Source organism: Anopheles moucheti, chromosome X, assembly GCF_943734755.1.
Source record: "Anopheles moucheti chromosome X, idAnoMoucSN_F20_07, whole genome shotgun sequence".
Lineage (NCBI taxonomy): Eukaryota > Metazoa > Arthropoda > Insecta > Diptera > Culicidae > Anopheles > Anopheles moucheti.
In genome coordinates, this window is record NC_069142.1 from 1,412,090 (window position 1) to 1,432,373 (window position 20,284).

The 20,284-nt window shown below is 43.2% G+C and overlaps 1 protein-coding gene across 4 annotated transcripts; it reads left to right on the top strand.

Annotated features, from left to right (window-relative positions):
- Nucleotides 1-972: 972 nt before the first annotated feature.
- Nucleotides 973-16,356, top strand: LOC128307413 (cyclic AMP response element-binding protein B). Of its 4 annotated transcripts, none has more exons than XM_053045234.1 (6): nt 973-1,105; nt 8,354-9,881; nt 10,098-10,241; nt 10,336-10,504; nt 13,202-13,297; nt 14,893-16,356. In XM_053045234.1, the coding sequence occupies exons 2-6, from the start codon at nt 9,384-9,386 to the stop codon at nt 15,123-15,125; spliced, it is 1,140 nt and encodes a 379-aa protein (XP_052901194.1). In that variant the 5' UTR covers nt 973-1,105; nt 8,354-9,383; the 3' UTR covers nt 15,126-16,356. The 4 variants fall into 4 exon arrangements, with proteins under 4 accessions (XP_052901194.1, XP_052901198.1, XP_052901195.1 ...); XM_053045238.1 differs by having other exon boundaries at nt 14,911-16,356; XM_053045235.1 differs by lacking the exon at nt 973-1,105 and adding an exon at nt 1,976-2,157.
- The last annotated feature ends 3,928 nt before the right edge of the window (nt 16,357-20,284 follow it).

Consider the following 20,284-nt stretch of genomic DNA (forward strand, 5'->3'; position numbering starts at 1 on the left):
TGTGCGGCTGACATCATCGTCGCCCTGCGGCAAACGTCACCATGCAAAAAAAAGGTTCGTTGCAGTCGGCCGGTCCGACGCTGGTACCCCTTTCCCCATATACGATTTATCTCGCCGACGTCGACAGTATTGCCAGATCGTCGGTCGAATTTTTCAAGCTACGTTAATTTACGGCCGAGGTTCCCCTCTCGCAGGCTTTTAAAATTCCTTCACTCTATCGAGTTCGTGTAGCATTGGCATGCTTCGTATTCCCAGCCCATCGCCGTCATCGTCAGCATCATGGTAACAATTTGTTGGGGGATTTTTTTTGCTTACCAGGCGAAGACCTAGGGGATGTTCAATGTAACAAAGGCATAATATGAAGATTAAGCCCTAAAGCTCTCTTAAATATGTTTTGACTGTTATTTAGACATTGAATCATCATTGGAGCAGGTTATGGGTTTTCCTCGAATAAGATATTTAATGGTAAGAATACTTAAAATCACTTTAAAAACATCCCATATCATGTTCATAGGTGTACCCCGCTTAGATTACGAATGTTGAGCTGTCAATAGAAAGAAAAAAGCACACACACACGCCAGTTGGCTCGTGACGTTTGGCAGGGTCTAGTGATACAATGAGAGAAAGAGAGCAGCTAAGCTTCAAGAGCTATTGGGTATTATTGCGCGCGCGTGTGTGTGTGTGGTCTCGCGCGTGTGCGGAGGTGAGTTAGCAAACCGAGAATTGGCAGAATCAATTAGCAAGAGCGAGAAAGCGAGCGAAAGCACGAGATCTAGCCGGGGTTAGTCTGGTGGCACCTTATGACGGCGGTCATTCCAATTCCCTCCTATGTGTGCGACGGCATATAAACGGGTCATCTCGCTCGCACGCACGCGCTGTGTGGTCCCGTCCCAGTCGTGCAGCCGTACAGAACCAACCATAGGCACGGCCACGATGACGTTCGAGCTAACTGTCAAAAACAACGCCACAATAGTTCCGTTTCGGTGTTCGCAACGAATATGACGAATTGTCCGCTTGCTCGCAAGCGTGAACCGTCGTCGTCGCATCGTCGCATTCAGCGCTGTTATTATTGTTGTTGTTGCCCACCGCTAGCAGCATTGTCGTCGTAAGCATTTATTCCGTTTTTCCCGTCGCTTGTCTGTTCCCTGTTGTAGTCCCTCTCATTCACCAATCTTTCCTAGTACCCAAATTCTTGTTCCCGCGAGATCCTCAGCGCACCAACGACAACAACAACAGCTACCTCCGTGTGTCTAGTGGTTTTGGGCCCACTTTGCAGAGATCGCGCGCGCGTTCTCTCATTTGCCAGGTGTAGCAATATTTTCGGTCGTGACACACACACACACACACACATGGGCGCAGGCGCACACATACAAACACACACACATACGCAAGAGACGGGATAGCTCTCACACAGTGAGGGGTCCACCAACACCCCACGGTCAACACTGTGAGTCGTGTGTGAGCAGTAAGACTGCGCTCTCGCTCGAGTAACACACTAGCAGAAGCGGCACCGTGAAGCCCCAACTGTGTGGTGTGTGCGTGTATGTGCTCTGTGTTTGTATACTCTTTTTACAAATGCGTGATTGCGTGTGTGTCGCCCTGCCCTCTTAGTGTGTATACCCTCTTGCGGGAACAAACTGCTGTGTTACGCGCTCTAGGACGCATATACGGCCTCGACGTTTTGGTCAACCATCCACTTCCTCCCAACCTCACTCCCCATTCCCATTGGGCTCTCTTTTGGGTGGAAGTTCTTCGCTTTCTTTCCGTATCCGCCTCGATGGTAGAGTGTTCGCCTCGTAAACCCTTCAGAGCAGTGAGGTATATATGAGAATAATATTATTGTTGTGCACTGTGACGCATCAGTCTATGCGTGTGTGTGAATGGTTGAAGGCCGAAGACCGAAAGAATCCACTGTAGTGATTGTGTGTTTGTGGAAGGGAAGGAAGAAGGTGAACAAGAAAAATCCCGAAAACCCGACTTTACGTACCCGTCGGACGGTTGAGTGTTATCTATCCTGTTCCTATCTGTTTATTTAGTGTGTTTAACCTACGCCCCGCGTGTGCCGGTGTGCTGCCTTTCGGGGGGCTCTCTGTAGAAGTGTGTGTGGTTCTAGTGTCGAATGCCCGTATGATAAGAACACACACGGTGACCACACGGGTAAGCGAATTTTATTGTGGACGAAATGTCCGAAGTCGGCAGCCCTCAGGGTACGATAACCTAACCTGCAAGAAAGTGTACTTTACTCCTGTGAAATCACACGTCGCGTGCTCTGTCTCGCTCGCTTCCATGTGGGTGTTACGCCTACGCCTGGCACACCTATCGCTTTCTCTTTTCCATTTCTTGCTAGAATGCTGAGCTCATCGATTTGCTCAGCTTCGGGTGAGAAGTGTGTAGGAAGGTAGGAACATACGTACACAACACTGCGTGTGACTAATATGTGAGGGAGGCTTACGCGTGCGTGCCCTTCGAACGAAAAACGGTCTCGTGTGTATGTGTGTGTGTATTTGTGCGACACGGGAAGTCACTGTACGTGTGTATGCACACGGCTATCACGCGTGCGGTGCGTGACCGTGTCTAAGGACATAGGTAACCTTCACCATCTGCCTATCCCTTTAGCGAAGGTGTAACATTCACGAACATAATAACACCACTGCAGCATTACTTACACACGCACGCAGACAAACAAGTAGCTCTTGGGCGAGTAAAAGGACATTAGTGATGTTGAGCTCAACCTACCTTTAACTGACCCAGTGAGAAGTGCAAAAAAGTTTCTCCAACTTGCAAACGCGCTTTTGCAGGTACGATGATGAGCGCTCGTGAACCGTGCCCGTGGTTGTGTCTATGACTCTTTGCCTCACAATATGAAGTCGTTTATTCGCTTAGATAAGATAGACGGATGGAGCAGAGCCCGCACGATATCAGTTGCCACACCGCTCAGTCTCATGTGTCGGTTCTTCGTGTTGTGCCTCTTAGGGAGCTATTTTGTGTGGCCTCGTTCAAACACTTCTACTAGCAACCGGTGTACTCGATGTCCAACTCTACAATCAATGTTATCCCAGCTGGTCAGCAAATCAAACATGAAGAGTTCAGCCACTATCAAACAGACGTATATCTAGGATTGGGCGCATCGCGAGATTTTGTTTCGTTGTAATAACCTTTGTGGTTAGCTATTTATCAGAGGACTTCTGAGACTCAGATAAACTAGGACTCTGGAGTAGGATCCAGATACGCTGCAAGAGATGCCTGTTGCTTGACAAGATCTACTACTTTATCCTCATGTACAGATAACATCGAGTTACTTCACAAACATTACATTTTGTCCATTCTCCAGAATATACTCTCCAATGCATTACATTTACATTTAGTCCATTCCCCAGAATATACTCTCCAATGCGAATGGAGTAAGTTTGACCTTCACTTTTGGGCGGCTATTCTGAATATCATTTGCTATAAAAACACATTCTTCGCGGCTGAACATCACGATCAGCTCGTTCTGATGAATATGAAGATATTTAGATTAGTCCGCAACCAAATCAGGCTCTGTAAACGGAGCACTTTGAGGAGACTGTCTATTGCATCGATTTCAATATTGCGTTCAATTATGTAGTTATTCCTGTTGCGGCACTCCACAACCTCGGAGATCTTGAGGATTTAACCATTTCCGGACAATCGATGAACTAGAACTGTAACCTGAACAGTTAAGATCTGGTAATGTATTAGGTAGCTGCGCCGGTGACATGACACGACCGGTTCAAAATTTTATCTGGATCAATCCTCCGTACGCAGGACTGACTATTGAGCTACGGATAAATAAAGTCAAAGAAAGTCAGGTATGGCAGACCAAGTCCTCTTGAGGTTGTTGTGTCGGTAAAGAAGAAGAACAGTCAAGAATGTTCTTCGGAGCCGGTCCTGTTGTGTGAGAACCAGAGGGGGATTAACGAGAGGTGATTGACAGGTAGAAGTGCTATTCCGATGTACATCTTATTGGAGTGAATACGAATGTGCGAATACACGGCGTTTACTTGGGATCTATCAAGTCCTTAATGCCGCCTACAAGATGTACCGAATTCGCTGTTGTAGGCTTGCATTCCTTGTCTCAGATTCGGATCGTTACCAAGTTGAGTTTGCTAGGGGAAAATCTATCACCGACAAAAGCTTCAGTCACCAGCAGATCCGAGCATCAATACGCACCACCTATTCATTGACTTCAAGGCGGTCTACGATACTATAGATCGGACTGAGCTATGAAATATCATGGTACGAATATAAAAGCTAGGTTGTTAAAGGCCACATTGGATGAAGTGCGATGCAATGAGAGAGAGTCTCAAAGATGCTGTCGGAACCGTTCGAATCTCAACGAAAACTGAGGCAGGAAGGCGAGCGGACCCTACTGTTGGCTATTTCACATAGCTCTGGAAAGACTCATGCGAAGCGGGCTTCGATATGCGTGGCACGGTTTTCGACCGTTCACTTCAATTCCTTGGCTTCACGGAGACTTCGACATCTCTGGCAGTGTGTGAAGCGTATGTACTACTGAAATGCGACACCTCAACAATTGGATAGAGGATCAATGCGATGAAGAGTACTCTGCTACGAGTGGGCCAAAAAGACAAAAAAGGGATGATCACATTAATTCACTTATGAAGTTTGTTATTGTAAAGCATTAAAGTTCAAATATTTACAATGCTTCCACATTGACTTACTCTACACTGACTAAGTTAGTGCAATCAAAATATATGTTTCACTGTATGCACAATTTCACACCGTTGGGCTATCTGTCCCCAAAATTATTCGCTTACGCTCTTTTTTGCTATCGGAAATAAATTTCCAACTGTTGCTTCCAAGCGTAGTCCACTTGGATGGGACATCAATCTCCCGTTTCACAAGCACCCAGCACTGGCATGCATATCAATCGTAGCGCAATTTCTCCAGGGACCAATCTTTGTTTTGCCTTCGTCATAATGCCGGTTTTCGGTTCCGTGCATGACGTCATCACACTGCGATGTTGAGCCTACTCGCTTGACCAAACTGTCACTGTCGTAGTGCAAAATGAAGGCGTTAGTACTGTTTTATTTTGTTTTGGGGGCAAAACACTATAACTGGAGGATGGTACTACAACTACCAAACGTTATGCTTTGAGATGGTTACTTTACGACATCAAAGAGCTAGAATATGTTTTAATATTTTTGATAGCTTGAGCTATAAAACAGATGTGTAATAATCATGCATCAACTGCGATTCAATTATTTTACTATAAAAATAAAAAAAAATCCAGACGAATTCAAAACATATTTAATTTGTCAATCAAGGTCTTAATTGCAAAGGGTTTCCATCTGTTTTCAACTGCATTTTAATAGCTTAGGCACACAGCTGTACGGGAAAATGCTTCAAGGTTAATCTACGGCATGCAGGTTGTTTCAGTTGTTTTCATTCCGCTTCCATATGGACTGCAACAAATTCGGAGCTCGAATCGTGTATTGCCTCCCAGGGAATGATAGCTCATCGGAGAGGATGAGACGGTTGAAAGATTTTTCTCACCTCGCCAGCGATTTCCGAAATCGCCACGGAAATCGGTCTCACGCATGTTTCACATTTGATTTCTGCGCTATTTCACCTTGGTGTAGATTTTCCAACATTGTGGAATTCGCTTCCAGGCTGATACCTCAATGCCGAGATTATCTTTCGCATCTCATCTGATAATCACGTCGAAGCGGGCCGCCCGATTCGGATGACGTGACGAACCGTTTTATTTTTCGCTTGTACGCGGTCTCGCGTAGCGCGCGGCGCGTAGAACGCTGTTGCTACGTCAGCGCGATGAGTTGCTTACGTACGGTTGTGAGAGGTTATGTATAAACAAACATAACCAACACAGCGAAGCATCAAGCGCAACAGTGTCGAAAAATGTTTGCTCTCAGCGTTTCGCTGCGTGCCGTTAGTCCAACCAGATCGGTATAAGTTAGCTTGTTTGATCAATTTGAAAAATCTATTTATTTTTTGGGCTCAAAATTGGCAACGATATATCTAATGAACGTTAGTCATGTAAACGAAATGGAACAGAAAAAATGTATATATTGTTTCATTAAAGCATGATTTGTTTGTACGATGTTTCACAACGTTAAACGAATTTCCTGATTTTCCTCACACTCGTAATGCACCTGATTTTCCTAGTTTTTTTTCCAACCATATTGATGTCCTTGAGATAGCACTTAACTGTCCGGCATGGTGCGCGTATGGCAGAACGAGCCAGCCAGCTTGGCAGAAACAGAGACAGAGATGGTTGGTTGACAGGGGACCATCCTTGAAAACATATGGACGCATCAAAAACACACGATAGTGTGCGCCCATCGGCTAAATGTCGACCCAGAGGAGCGAGCGCAGAAGAAAGCAATGAGTTTCGATTCGACGTTCGACTCTTTTCGCTTGCTCATAAAATTGGCTAACAGTTTGGCAAAATCGCGGTTTTTTTTAAATATTATTATTCGCCATCTTCAGGCATGCCTGGGAGGTGTGTAAGCAGCACCGTATCACGCTCTACTTTATTGCTTACGCGATTTTTAATGTTTTGCTTTTGTGCATGAGTCACGGCATGGGTTGCTGCTGCCGATGTTTAGAGGAAGAATCGCATGGAATTGGATTTTTCGTTCGATGTAACGAACCAGCGCCAACCTAAAAAAGTGAACGTAATCATAAAATGCTGCTGTTGGAACGAGAGCGTATAAAAGAAAGGACGAAACATATACTACTACCACGTCGTGACTGCCTCGTATGTGTGAGTGTAATGCTCTCGTTGTTTGGGAAAATCGAGTAGAAAATGCTCGTACATTACCGATGGGAACGTTCGTGTTTTAAGCAACCATTCGCTAAAGAAGTTGGCGTTTTGACCGTGAAAAGATGCCCAACGATTAGCATACTTTGGAGTGTGTGGAAACGCAACAACAATTTAACGTATAAAACATAAAACGGGTCCCAAAAAAGATGTTTTTGTGATGAAATTTGCACACATATTAGCAAGAAAAGAATTGAGAAGGCAAGACAAACAATTTTATGAAAAAAAATGATAGAAACACATTCCAAGATGATGCTTCCGGATGGATAGCATCTCAGCCACTGACAGGTTCAGGGAATAGATTGACGCTAAATCAATCGGTGGTTCGGACCATTTAACGCCATACTTGGCCTAAGGTGTAAATTAACCGAGCGCTAGTTTGATGTGGGTTGGCGCTCCGTTTTCAACACAACCAACAGTCTAGACGCGGAAGGTTTTGCGCACATGGTACTTCCTTAGTGTAGCGTAAATAGTTGGAACCGGGCCCAGAAAATGCACCGCCAAGCGAAATTCCCCTACACATGGAAATTTATTTTTAAATCTTTACACCAGTCATACAATGGAATGTTTGTGTTTGGTAACTTCCTGGTTCTTAAAACAGCCAGCACGTGACTCCACATGTGGTTGCTGGCAAGCACGCAACGGTAATAAAATGCATAGATCCTGCAGCTTAATGGTCGACCATTCCAGAAGTGGTTCTGGGTAGAAATGTCGTAAAGAGACGGTGAGTTACTGGTGTGTGGTTACTATTAAACGCCTTACTTTCTACTTTTATTTTTTTTAGACTTCAGTTGAAAGACATATGCTGCCTAGTATCGAGCGGAAAGCTAAGAGGTCCCTTACGACCAGACCGGTCTTAATGCTAATGAGTCTTATATATCTCGTTTTGCTTCCATTTTGGGCAATAACGATGGTCTTGGTCACGCAACGTTCTGTGCGGGACAATGCTGCTTAATATTGCCTGTTTCTCTTACATGGCTCGTTCTACGATTATTCAATATAATTTAATAACATGACCTTATAGATGTTTCTTGCCAAAGTTGCTGCTTTAAGATGTGCTGCTTCATGAAATAAGATAAACCACATTCAAGGTCACGGAAATTTGATGTACATTTCCAAGGTTATTCTAGACCGGATTGTGAAGGAAGTATGCATTTATATTGGTAGCGAGAAATATCTTCGATTTTGGAACTTCGATTGCTCCAGCAAATATTCCAGTTTCCGCTGGAAGATGGTGTTTGTTTTGCTTCCGTCTGTTGGATTGTTGTGTTGCGCCCTTTTTCGCTATTCTCGTCTAATATGGTGTCGTCACGATGAGTTTGACGGCTGCGTGCAATGCGCTCAAGGTCATCATCATCTTTCCTGCCACTCATCACCTTAACTCCTAATTTCCGAACCCGGTATTAAATTCGTTCCGTTATTCCAGCGGCGTAATAATTATATTTGCAAAAAAATATTCAAGCTCACAAAAGCCATTCTCCTAAAATAGTTTCTAATATCAAATATTTGACATTTTCCACTTTGCAGCCCTTGCTAGTGCCGAAATGTTAAACGAGCGAAGATGAAACCATCTAAGGCGCGATCGGCAATGTAATGTACCAACGACGTGTGCGACTAGTAGTGCTACAAACAGGACAGGACGGTTCCAGGACATGCCTTGGTATGCGCACGTGCGCACCGTTTAGTGTGTGATCGATGTGTTCGAGACGAAGGAAGCTGCAAGAAGCTCCAGATCGCCCGCTATCTGAAACAAATGTGTAAATGCCGCAACAGGCCGCAGCAGACTGGAATGTGAGTCGATCGTGTGCGGTATACGAATGTTTTGGCGGGCGCGCATACACCTTTGCTCGTATGGCGATTGGTGCTAGTGACGGCAAGAACATTCCCGTCGAAGGGCTAAGTCCATTCGTGATAGGGCCGCGTGCGTCCGCTTCAGCTGGTCAAGTATAGATTATCCGTCCCGCCGAACGGTACGGTCCTGCCGGATGTAAAACGAGGTTTGGTTATGTTTTGTTACTTCTTCGTCGCGTGTGTTCCCAGAGGCATGCAGCATGCCGGAGTTGGTGGTAAACAAGAACTAAGCGAGGTGGTTAATACGAGGTACTTAAGACCGCGGTCTAGATGAACGAACGCACCCATTACGTGGATCTGTAAGTGCTTGTGTGCTTTTGTTTTGCGCTTATGTTATACCCACCTAGGACAAGGACAACATTTCTAGAATAAGACCCAAAAGTTCGCGTAGTGAAGTATCGGTTTTTTGTCGTTTTACCGTAGTTAGATGAAATTTACTCTGTGCCCTGTGTTTGTATACAGTTAGGCAAAAGAATCGAACGACCGCGGTAGATAAAAGCGCGTAACAAAACAAATCAAAAACCGAGTGTAGTAGTGCGAACATTACCTCTTCGGTGCGCTAAGCAGACATTGGGGTTAGGGGTACGATTTTGGATCGGATTTTTTTGCAAATCAAAAAAAAAAAAACACAAGCTTGGCACAGTACAAAAATCGGTACGGCACGGTGACGGGGCCTAGGAGAGGCGGCGCAACGCAGCGGCGGATTATGGACAGTAGTATGGTCGAGGAGAACGGTTCCTCGGCGATAGGCGATCCGCTTGGTGGTGGTAGTGGTGGTACCGGCCCGAACACAACCGGTTCGACAGTCGGAGAGGCGGTAACGGGCGGTGGTGGTCGTGGCCCCGCATCGGGAGTTGGAACACAGCACCAGAACGAGCTAATTAATACCTCCAACAACGGTAGTACCGATAGCAGTACGGCAATAACAGTGGCAGCATCTACCGGCGAAAGTGGTGGCGGAGGTGGCGGCGGTGGAGGAGGTGGTGGAGGAGGAGGTGGAGGAAAGGGAGCGACGGGCGTGGTACCAGGCGGTGCAGGCGCGGGTGGATTGGTCGGCGCATTAGGGTCTGGATCAGCCAACAGTACGGTGACCGTTGGTGGTGCCGCCGGTCCGGAAGTGACACTGGTCCCAGCAGCAGCAGCAGTAACCGCCACCGGTACCAACATTGTGCAGCTACTGTCGACATCGCAATCGCCCGGGCAGGTTAGTATGGAAAACCGAGTGTTTCGTAGAATCGAATCGTTTTACCTGACACCGTCTTCGATGTTAAGGCGCTTCACCTTTCTTTATGCGAAGCATGAAAATCAAAGCAATGGAAAATGTGTTCGTAACAGATCCTTCACTACAGATAAGCCGGTGATAATTTCCTCCTCGTTCTAATACTAATATTTCTTTCTTTTTCTATACTATCTCAACCAGGCACAATCTGTTATACAGCAGAACCAACAATCTGTTATACAAACGGCGACAGGAAACGTCCCATTAGCAAGAAGCGTACTATTAGTGTGTAACAAACCAAACTCCGTGATCCACACAACTACGGGCAATTTGCAAACCATACACGTAAGAATGCCATGACATGCCGATTTAATATAAGGAAGCAATATTTTAATGATTTTTTCCTCTCAATTTTATGATACACGGCCGACGCATACAGATCAAACCCGAACCGCACATCGTAACCGGATCCGGTAGCATTATGACCGACACAAACAGCGATGATACACTCTCGGACGAGGAAGCGTCCCCAAAAAAGCGAAGAGACCTGCTAACCAGGCGACCATCCTATCGTAAGATATTGAGCGATCTCGGCGGGGCGGAAATCGGTACGTGTGTGTTTGTGCTTTTTTCCCACACCTGGGGGAAAAGAGGGAATACGAACAACTCTTGAGCAAAAGCTCTTTCTCGCTCTTGTACCTTTGTCATCACCCTTAACCGGGTGCGTGCTCGTCCAGATCAACCTTTCCAATGCCCGGGGAAGTGCGTGCGCGTGACTGTCTGTTTAATGCGTGAATGTGTCCCACTTCGCTAACTTGGCTCGTTGGTCGTTTTTAGCTTCGATTATTACTTCGTTTTCTCACAAACAAACATTATTGGCCAAAATCGTTGCATCAAAATATGAAACGAAACATCACCATCGATCCATCGCCTCTAACGCACAGAAAAAAATGCATTTATTTTGATGTAAATTTCCCGTAACAAACCCAATGACACTACAGTAGTAGCTTGCATCACTAACCAAAATTTTCACCGAACCTTACCTTTTCAAAACTCCCATTAGTAACACTCTATATAATCGTGCAACGCAAATTGGGAAGCATACGTTCCACGACACTTAATACAGTTGAGACGCGTTGGGTTACGTACTTCAACATAATAATATTCTTTTGTATTAACCATGCATTTTGTTTGAAAAAATGTCTTGTTTTTTCCTCGAACTCGATCGCGAAACGGCACCTTATAACGGGTTTATTCGGCCGTTTTGGGGAATTCTTTTAATTGTATAATTTATCTTCTAATACTCTAGAGTACTATTAATATACATTATTTATACTTTGCTGTTGTACACTTTTCACAATATTTTCGGACATGGCGCTGAAAGCCCACAATCTCCTCATAAGTTCATAATTTATAGCACTAATTTAAAGTGTATAATCGCCGTTTTGTTTTTGTGTAATTTATGTTAGATGTCACAACATATAATGTTTGCAACATTCTTTCTGTCCATTATTTATACTTGAGTACGTGCGGTTTTGAAAAAAAAACAAAGAAAATAATTTATTATTGCACGCACATTATATTCTCAACAACTTTTCTTACACGAAAACATCGAGTGATTTGAACACAAACACAAAAAAAAACATGTCAAATGTAGTAATTGACAAGTTGAAGATAATCTCAAATACATACATACTAAGCAACGTGTTTCGTTTTAAAATTTTATTTGTTTCTTGAACAAACAAGGTTTCCTGCGATGAAATAATGAACCATTCGGCCCAATATTGTTGCGCATGATTTGAAAGTTTTCTTTTTTACTGTAGTTCTAGAATGGGGTTGCGAAATTAGAAACTAGTATGCGTTTTGAAATTGAACAATTCTCTTCAAATAGTTAGCATTAGTTTCAGTAGAAATGCGCTTTGTCGGTTCTTCCCGAGCTGTTACACTTAGAATTGACTGCTTACCATGTATGTTTACTATTTGAAAATGAAATCCAATTTTAAATGTTTAGTTTATGCTTCAGTCACGTTCGGTTTCGTTTACAATGTTCAAACATTAATCGATCGGATTTTATTATATCGTAGGGGAATGCATATAGTAATATTAGTTTTATCTTTATAGTCGGGACATGACGACTTCAGTAGCTATCCGTTTTATATATCCCTTGTTCCTCTACTTACCTGCACTTCCACGACATTCACTGACTCTAGAGTAATTGAGACGCAAAGTAATTCATCCTTCCAGCAATAATCTTCTCCCGACTGGTACAATTCATGATGGAGATATCTTACAACGTTACAGTCTTGCTGGGTCTTAAAATCCATGATTTTTAACATGTTGAAGTACAAACACTTTGAACAATAAAAATCCTTCTTTTTCTTGGCGTAACGACCTTGTAGGTTATGCCTGCCTTTTTAACGTATTAAATTAATTAAGCCGGATAGGCAATAATCCGGACGGTATTTTTGCACGGTCCTGTCATGTGGGACCAGCGTCACTACCTCATCCACCATCGAGTCGCCCATATTTTTTGGATGCTCCTTAAATAAGAAAAGATGAGATGTTTTGTGGAAAACTGTAATACTAGAGTATAGGAATATAAATAATAACAGTAACATAATTAATTGGAATATACTTTGGGAAATCAACAATGAACCAGACCATTCTTGAAGAAGTTAGAAATAAAAGATTTTTGTTTTCATACTCTGAAGGATAAGGAAATTCATACCTGCAATTGATGGAAATTGCCCTGTTTTATCATTAATTAAATTAAATTGAATAAATAGTATTATTAAATACCTCTCATAAGCAATACTGTGCTAGCAAGTAACGCTCGTTGTATAATCTGCCATTGTGCTAGACGCCTCTTTAATGTCGCATTAAAGAAAGAGCCACTAGCATCTTGTTGTGCGTAGAACTCGCCACACATTAACGCTAAACTGTGCATCATTCATACGCAAAACTAAAAAAGCAACACATGTGGCATGGGTGCTAACAAATCATAAACGCGAAACATGCATTTCCATACCCTTAACGCTAGTTGCCATACATTTTTGTAGACGACAAATGTGTTTTGGGGGAAAAGTCCAGCACGAACAACTGCAGTGTCCAGCAAATTCTTGCCAACAACCACATGGCCCACTTCATTCCACCCCTATTGGAGTCCCCCCCCCCCACCCCGCCAATACCTCCATCATCCATAAACAGTTCCTTTATTAGACGATGGTTTAGTTTTCTTACACACAACCGCTTTGAATGACATACATTACTACAACTTGTCAAACTGCTACTACCCACTACCACAGCCAACACCCCGAGCGATGGTTCCGGCCTGCATACCATAGCAACACCTGGTGGTGTGGTGCAATATTCCCAGCCCTCGGAGGGCATTTACGTACCTCGTAAGTATGATCCAATGCTCCGATGTCTCAAACGTTTTTTTGTCCCATTCCCTTGACCCCGTCCCAGAACCAACCAAGAATATCTCCTTCCTGGTCAATTTTATTCAACCTCTCCTTCCCCCTTTTTACTGTCGATGTGTTATGTCGATGTCCATGTCTATTGATAGTGCGCTAGTTTGTTTAATTTCGTTTAGTACTGGTAGGTAACGTTAGCTATATTTTATTCGCTTACAAAGTGTAGTTAAATATGTAGCATTGTTGTAGACAGAAGGTTTTTTAGTGTTTCTTTTGGAATTGCTAAACAACACTGTAGATGGAAAGGAATCTTTAATGTGGTACTTCATCATGTTTGGCTTTTGCCTGTAGTGTTGGAACTTCTACCCAAGATATTGGCAATTCAAAGTCCCAGTAAGTTCCTAATGGTTTTAAAGTAGTTTTTTTTTCATTAAAACAATCTTAAAATAATCTAGCAATTCTATTGGAAATGTAGTCAAGAAGGAGTCGCTTCCATGTTTGTAAAGTAGAGCCGCGCATGCTGAAGTTTTACCTTAACCTCCCTTTTCTAGTGCCAATTTCTTCATGTTAAAATCCGACCCCGTTTTCTAGAATTCTCGGTATTGTTGTAAGGACTCAGTAGAAGTAGTTCGTGGTGTTATAATGAGTTTTTTTTCTTTTCTTTTCTCTTTATTTTTCTATTTTTTTCCATTACTTTTTCCATTGTTTTCATCTCCTTCCCCTTATGCACAACACACCCTCAACTGTATTGTTTAACCCTACTACTACGGTTACGATTATTTATACACAACCAACACAATGTGCGTTACCGTCACAATAACCTTGCTGCTACCGCGCTACTAAAACGTAATCTACCTATCTCTGGCATGTGATGGTGGCCCTATACAATTTCTAACGTGTATGGTAACTGGCATATAACAATGACGCTAACTTTGATTACAATGTTATACAAAAAAAAACATCTCTTGTTGTGTACCCTGGCCAACATTTCTAATCTTCCACCTATGGACACATGTCTCCCCCATCCTCATACTCCACCTCCTTCCTCCCCCCCCCCCCCCCCCCTCCCTTGGTGGTGATTTCGTTTTCTCATGGACTTTTAAATTACTCGCCTTCCTCAAACTTCGCAAACATTGTTCGTTTATTCTCAAAACCGTCTGGAAACGAAAATTCATTCGCGCGTTACCCGCTCATGGGCATATACCCGAACCGCTCCACCGATGAACGTGTCATACTATATACATATATATACATATATAAATATTTGCATATAAATGTTCTATTGTCCCAATTCCGCTCCCGTTGTAATATCTAACCCACCTCCCTAATGTGAACCCATCCTGTGGATCTGATCTCCTTTCCATACAAACACACCTGACTCACGACCCACCTCGCAATCAAAATCACATTGCCGATGCAATCTCGGATCTGTCACGCCTATTGGCACACCGACTGGGATGCGCTCGTTCCTCTCGAACCCAAACCTCCCCACTTCCCTTATACAACCACCCACGGGTCAACCGTTCCCACCGTTCCCCGTGCGTCATTCATCGTATCATCCGCAAAAAAAACTTGAGCAGATATTTTTCCCAACACAGTCATGGGCGGTAACGTGCAACTGGAGGATCAGTCACGCAAGCGGGAGATGCGATTGCAGAAGAACCGGGAAGCGGCCAGGGAGTGTCGCCGCAAGAAGAAGGAGTACATCAAGTGCCTAGAGAACCGGGTGGCGGTGCTGGAGAACCAAAACAAGGCCCTAATCGAGGAGCTGAAGTCGCTGAAGGAGTTGTACTGTCAGCAGAAAAGTGACTGAACTCCCGAACCGGTGGGACCACCAGCAGTAAGGCACCTGGGGGTGGTTGTTGTTGATGGTGGTGGTGGCACCAGCGAGCAGCAGTAGCAGTTAGAAGCAGCACAGCAGCAAACAGCAGCGCAAATACCGGACCATACGTAGCAGCAGTTCGTCTCGGAGCGTGGAGCTTTGGACGGGAAGAAGGAAAGGTGGGAAGGGCCCACAACAACTGCATCCAGACAACTTACGTGCACTAGTCTTTAGTCCTCTACAGTGTGGGCAGACAATGACCGGCCAGATGCGCAACGGCTACCAGAGGTACGGCCACAGATAGCCGGACGCGACACAATGGGGGGAACCAATGGTGGCTGTTGTGACAGTTGACGTTTCATCTCTGCTATATCAGATGTACAAAATGGCGAGCATCACCCGTACCCAGTCGGCATGCTAGATTTCAAGCTACTATTTTAATCCTTTGAATCTATTTTTCACAGCAGAAAGCCAACTTAAAAAGCGTATGAAAGACTGTGTTCTTCTCCTACAGTGCGTTAGATTCTGGATTAACTAGTATTTCTCATAGCCCATTTATTTCGGACATTTGTTTTATTTTGAAAGTTGCATAATTTTGAGCAGATGTACAGGAGTTTTTGAGTTCAAGCAGGTAGCATAGTTGAAGATATTTCTGGTTTCTTTTGAGGTTGAGAGTTTGAGATGGATTTGCAATTCTGTCAATTTTCCAACGTTGGTGAGCTATGCTAAAATTTGACAGATTACGCTGTAAGCTTTGCAAGCGTGTAAATTCCAGAAATTGTTAAGAATTCCAGAACTACCTCAGCATAAATGCTAGCTCAACTTGAAAAGAAACGCAGAAATGATTCCAACTTTGCAACTTTGCAACAAGAACTTCCTCGTATAAACCTTAACCATTGTTTCAACAATCTCATTGTGATTGAGTGCAGGGCTAGATCGATAAGATGTATAAATAGACCGTGTACTACAATTCTTGTTATGTATCTCGCCGCTATCTGCTTGATATCAGGGAGATCGACATTGTTTTGATAGTATTTTTTCTTTTATATATATTTTGCTAGAAATGCCAGCGACTTGCTTCAACAGTCGCTGCCCGTTTTTTTATGTCTAAATTCCATAAGCTTCGCCCAGTTTGCCGGATTTAAGAATTGAAGCTACCGTTTGTCAATATCGGCCACAAATCCGCCACAAGTGGCTAATTACACGTGTACAGCAAATGTTATTTTTTGTTTTGTTATTTCGGCGCAACGAAACCAACTCACTGTGTCTGCCTTACGTCATCCATACTTAGGCTTGTATTTATAAAGGAGGGCGAGTCAGTCCGTTCGTTCGCCAAACCAACCAACTTGTGTCGTGTCTGGACCGAACGGTGACACCATAGGATGCCCCGACATGTACAGCAACTAGGTTTATGATTTACCACTACTACTTACGCGACCCCCTTTCTGCTTGGGGGAGGATGATCCGCTAGTTTTGGTGGGAGAGGGGGGAATGGGGGGGGGGGGGGGGGGAATCAGATTCTGATATTTTATATTTCCGTTTTGCCATAGTTTGTAGGCGGCAAGACAGAAGCACATTTTGACGGCTCTCGTACCAAAATCCCGCAGCCCCATACATGTGCTCACAGGACAAATATAGACACATATACAACCTACCATTGCGGAAACCATCCGGCTCGACAGCTTTTGGGGGGCTAGCAGAAACGAAAACGCAGAAACAGAGATGAACCGGTGTAGCGTATATAGAGATACATCCTGAAAGGATGACTAACAGAGCTAGTACGTTTGTAACGCAAAAACTGAAAGTAGCTATAAGAAACCACAACTAGGGAAATTGCGACACAAAGTAACTTACAACACAAAGCAAAACAGGCAACAACGCAAAATAATGTTGAGGAATTGAACATTTTTCTTTCGTTTCGGACGTAGTTGCAAAAGCAGTGTATGTATGTGTGTCGGTTTGTTTTGTGTTGGGCCAAGTAGGCAAACAATTGTACAAAAACAAAATAAGAAATGAAGGAAGAAAATCACACAAAAATCACACTTTTAGGAGATTCGACCCCGCAACCGGGCATGTTGTAAAAATTGTGCATTACCCTGTTATATGTCATCGCAAGCAGAGCCAGATATATAAACAAAACGGAAAAAAGCGGTAGAAATTTAAATGTGGGGATTCGTACTGTCACGTTTACAGTGTCAAACAATCGTAGACGGATGCTGTTGTGTAGTTTTGATGTTAAGTTATGCTTTTAAAGAGAAAGGGTTGCGAAAACCAAAACCATCAAACCGCCACATAATAATCGTCACGGTGTGCAGAAATCTAATTAGCGAACGATAAGTTTATAAATGGATAGAGGAGCCAGCTGTTATTGTGCAAATTGTTAGTAATAATGCAAGCTAGTTATATTTACCATTATCATTATGCAATAATGATCAAAGTGTTCGAATTCTGAATGTCTGGTGTGGAATAAAGACTTTTCATAACCGATTTCCATTACGTTCGAACATAAAGCAATTTTGCATTCTCGTATTTTTTTTTCTGTTGTTGTTCCTTGTGCATGTATTTCGTTTTGGTCTTTTTTCGGCCCTCAAACTTCAACAGGAAAAGCACCCGAAGTTAAGGCGCAAAGGTGGCGTTGAATGTTTATTATACAGGACAGATAACAACACGTAGAAAGCTACTAAACACTGTCCGGGCTACAATTGTTTGACGCTGTATTTTATATGAAACCCTTCTTCCCCTTCCTTCAAGTTCTTTCCGCAAGGTGCTTCAAGCCAGGCAGTTTATAAGCATAAGAACAGGAACGAAACACGGGATTTAAACGCGGAATTCGCAAACTTTAGCTGCACTGTTTTGTGTGCCTATTAAAACTGGGCACCCAACCAGCCCTTCATCTAGCAGAAGAATGTAGTTTTATGCTGCCGTTTCGCATTCAAACCAAAGGCTCCGGTTGCTGTTGCTGTGTTGCGTAAAGCGTTTGGGTCTAGCGTTAAGGCGGCAAAGCTTTGATGCAAGTGTGTATAATTCAAAAACGTCTTAATTTGATAGTATCTAGCAATTAGGTTTACGTTGATTAGTTGTTGTATCATCATTACTTTTAATGAATTTCCCCTATTTTCCGTTTGCCCGTTGTATGTTAAGTTTATTAAATATTGTTTATATTAAGTTACATGATACCATCAAGCCGGCATATTATTCCTTTTGGCACAGATAGAGACCCGAGTGTGTGGTTAGTTTTGTTTCTTTTCGCGTGTTTTGTGTATTAGGTAGTTTGTTAGAGGTTTTAAGTTTAGTTGTTTTCCAATGTGTTCGATTCTCCATACCAACCAGATATAGATAGGTGGTGAATATCTGTGTTTTATGAATAAAACAAAGCAAGTAAAAAAGTTATACAAATTTCGTTCTTCTCAATATTTGTCCAGGACGTAGGCAACCAAGAAGGCTACATCACAAACGCAAACAAAAGTCCAGCGGTTCAGAGACACGCAAAGCCGAATACTCGTGCGCAGATGTAGAGTGAAGTGGTGGTCTCATTGTGTAAAAATAGTGTTCGAACAAAGGAAGGATCCAAAAAAAAAACTACCCCCAGATCAAGTTAAAAAAGCCGAAACCCTAATCGAAAACAAACAAACAACATGAAATGTTTTAATTATGGAGAAGAATGAAAATCGAATTTCATGCGACAAAACGGAAAAATAGGAGAGAAAAAAAAACTTACAGATCCAGATTATCATCTGCCCATCTGCGTGTTATCTCTTGGTCGTAAACATATGAACATAATATTGTAATATTTGTATAAAAAAACGGAACAAATAATGCTCGTAAATGGTAAACTCGCTCTTGGCGGTCCTTTAGAGGCAGTGAGACACAAACACTCATAAAGGCCTTTTCTTTTTTGAAAGAGGAGTAGCGTTTTTGGATGTGTCCGTCGGTTAGGTAGCGCGCTTAGAAAGAGCCAGTAGAAGGCGGGAGTAGAACATAACGAACCAAAATTTACCCCGTGCGGTGTAGAACAGCTAGGAAACGGTTGAAAGCAGAAAAACTGTCGTATGAAATTGTATGATAGAAAGTGAGTTTTTTTATTGTGGTTGCTACCATCCATCAACTAGACTATCTTTCCTTTCATTAACACTCTCTTACACGCCTGTTCATACTTGCCTTAAACTTCATGTTTGGTTTTTGGTAAGGAAAAGCGTCACAGTGCCAGGGCCAGAACAAGCCGTTCAGAACGAGTAAGCAGCGATAACGACAGAAGGGAGAGGAAAGATAGCGAGGAAGAGGAAGAGTTAGTTAAGGAACAGCAACAGGCAGTGAAGAGACGAAACCTTAAGGCGAATAGCCCAATTTGGGTGACGCGAAGCTTGAAGCACACAGGTACATCTAGAGAATTATTTACAAACAGCTTAAGGTAGGCGGCGTGTGGAATTAGCGTGAAAGCAGAGCAAAAACCGGTGATTTTGCATACTTTTCGGCGTATAAGGCCACTCTAATAGTTGTCGTTTTGTCCCAAAATGCGTAACACAAATACCCATCTCGATGTGGATATTTCTATGTTCCTTGTTGGTTGTATTCCGTATGTGTGTTTTTCGGCCGCTAGACGAAACAAAAGAAAAACGACAAAGGACGCATTTTTTTTAAAACGTAAAACAAAACAAAACAAAAATACGAAGAGCAAAAGAGATTCATGTACCTTACCACGAAACGGTCCGTGTCTATAGATAGATTGCGCATGTGATACGTGTGACTGTACGTTTCATTCGTTCTTTCCTTTTCTACGTTTTGTGTGGCTGGCGCTATGTGCATGTGTTTGAGATGTTGACGTGCACACAGAGCGAAAGAGAGATACTGGGCGCCTCCATCGGGTTCGGTGGATAGCGATTTGTGATTTTAGTAGTGTCCGGAATTAGTTGTGCGAGATACCGAACATTAACTTTAAACCGGTTTTGGTCGGCATGCAAGGCGTACTTTTGGGCCGTATTTTAAATGATATATTTGTGCGTGTGTGTGTGTGTGTTGGGAGGGAAGTAGCAGCAGGGGGCTGGTACCAAGTGTTGGAGGAAACCTAGAGCAAAACAGGAAAAAATAAACAACGATCTTTCACCGTTTTAAAAGAGGCCATTTTTATCGCCGATATGAGTACCGCAGTACAG

Coding starts and splice junctions, on each gene's coding strand:
- LOC128307413 (XM_053045234.1), top strand. CDS start 9,384: ATGGACAGTAGTATGGTCGAGGAGAACGGTTCCTCGGCGATAGGCGAT. Junction 9,882..10,097: donor CATCGCAATCGCCCGGGCAG/GTTAGTATGGAA, acceptor TATCTCAACCAG/GCACAATCTGTTATACAGCA. Junction 13,298..14,892: donor GGAGGGCATTTACGTACCTC/GTAAGTATGATC, acceptor AAACTTGAGCAG/ATATTTTTCCCAACACAGTC.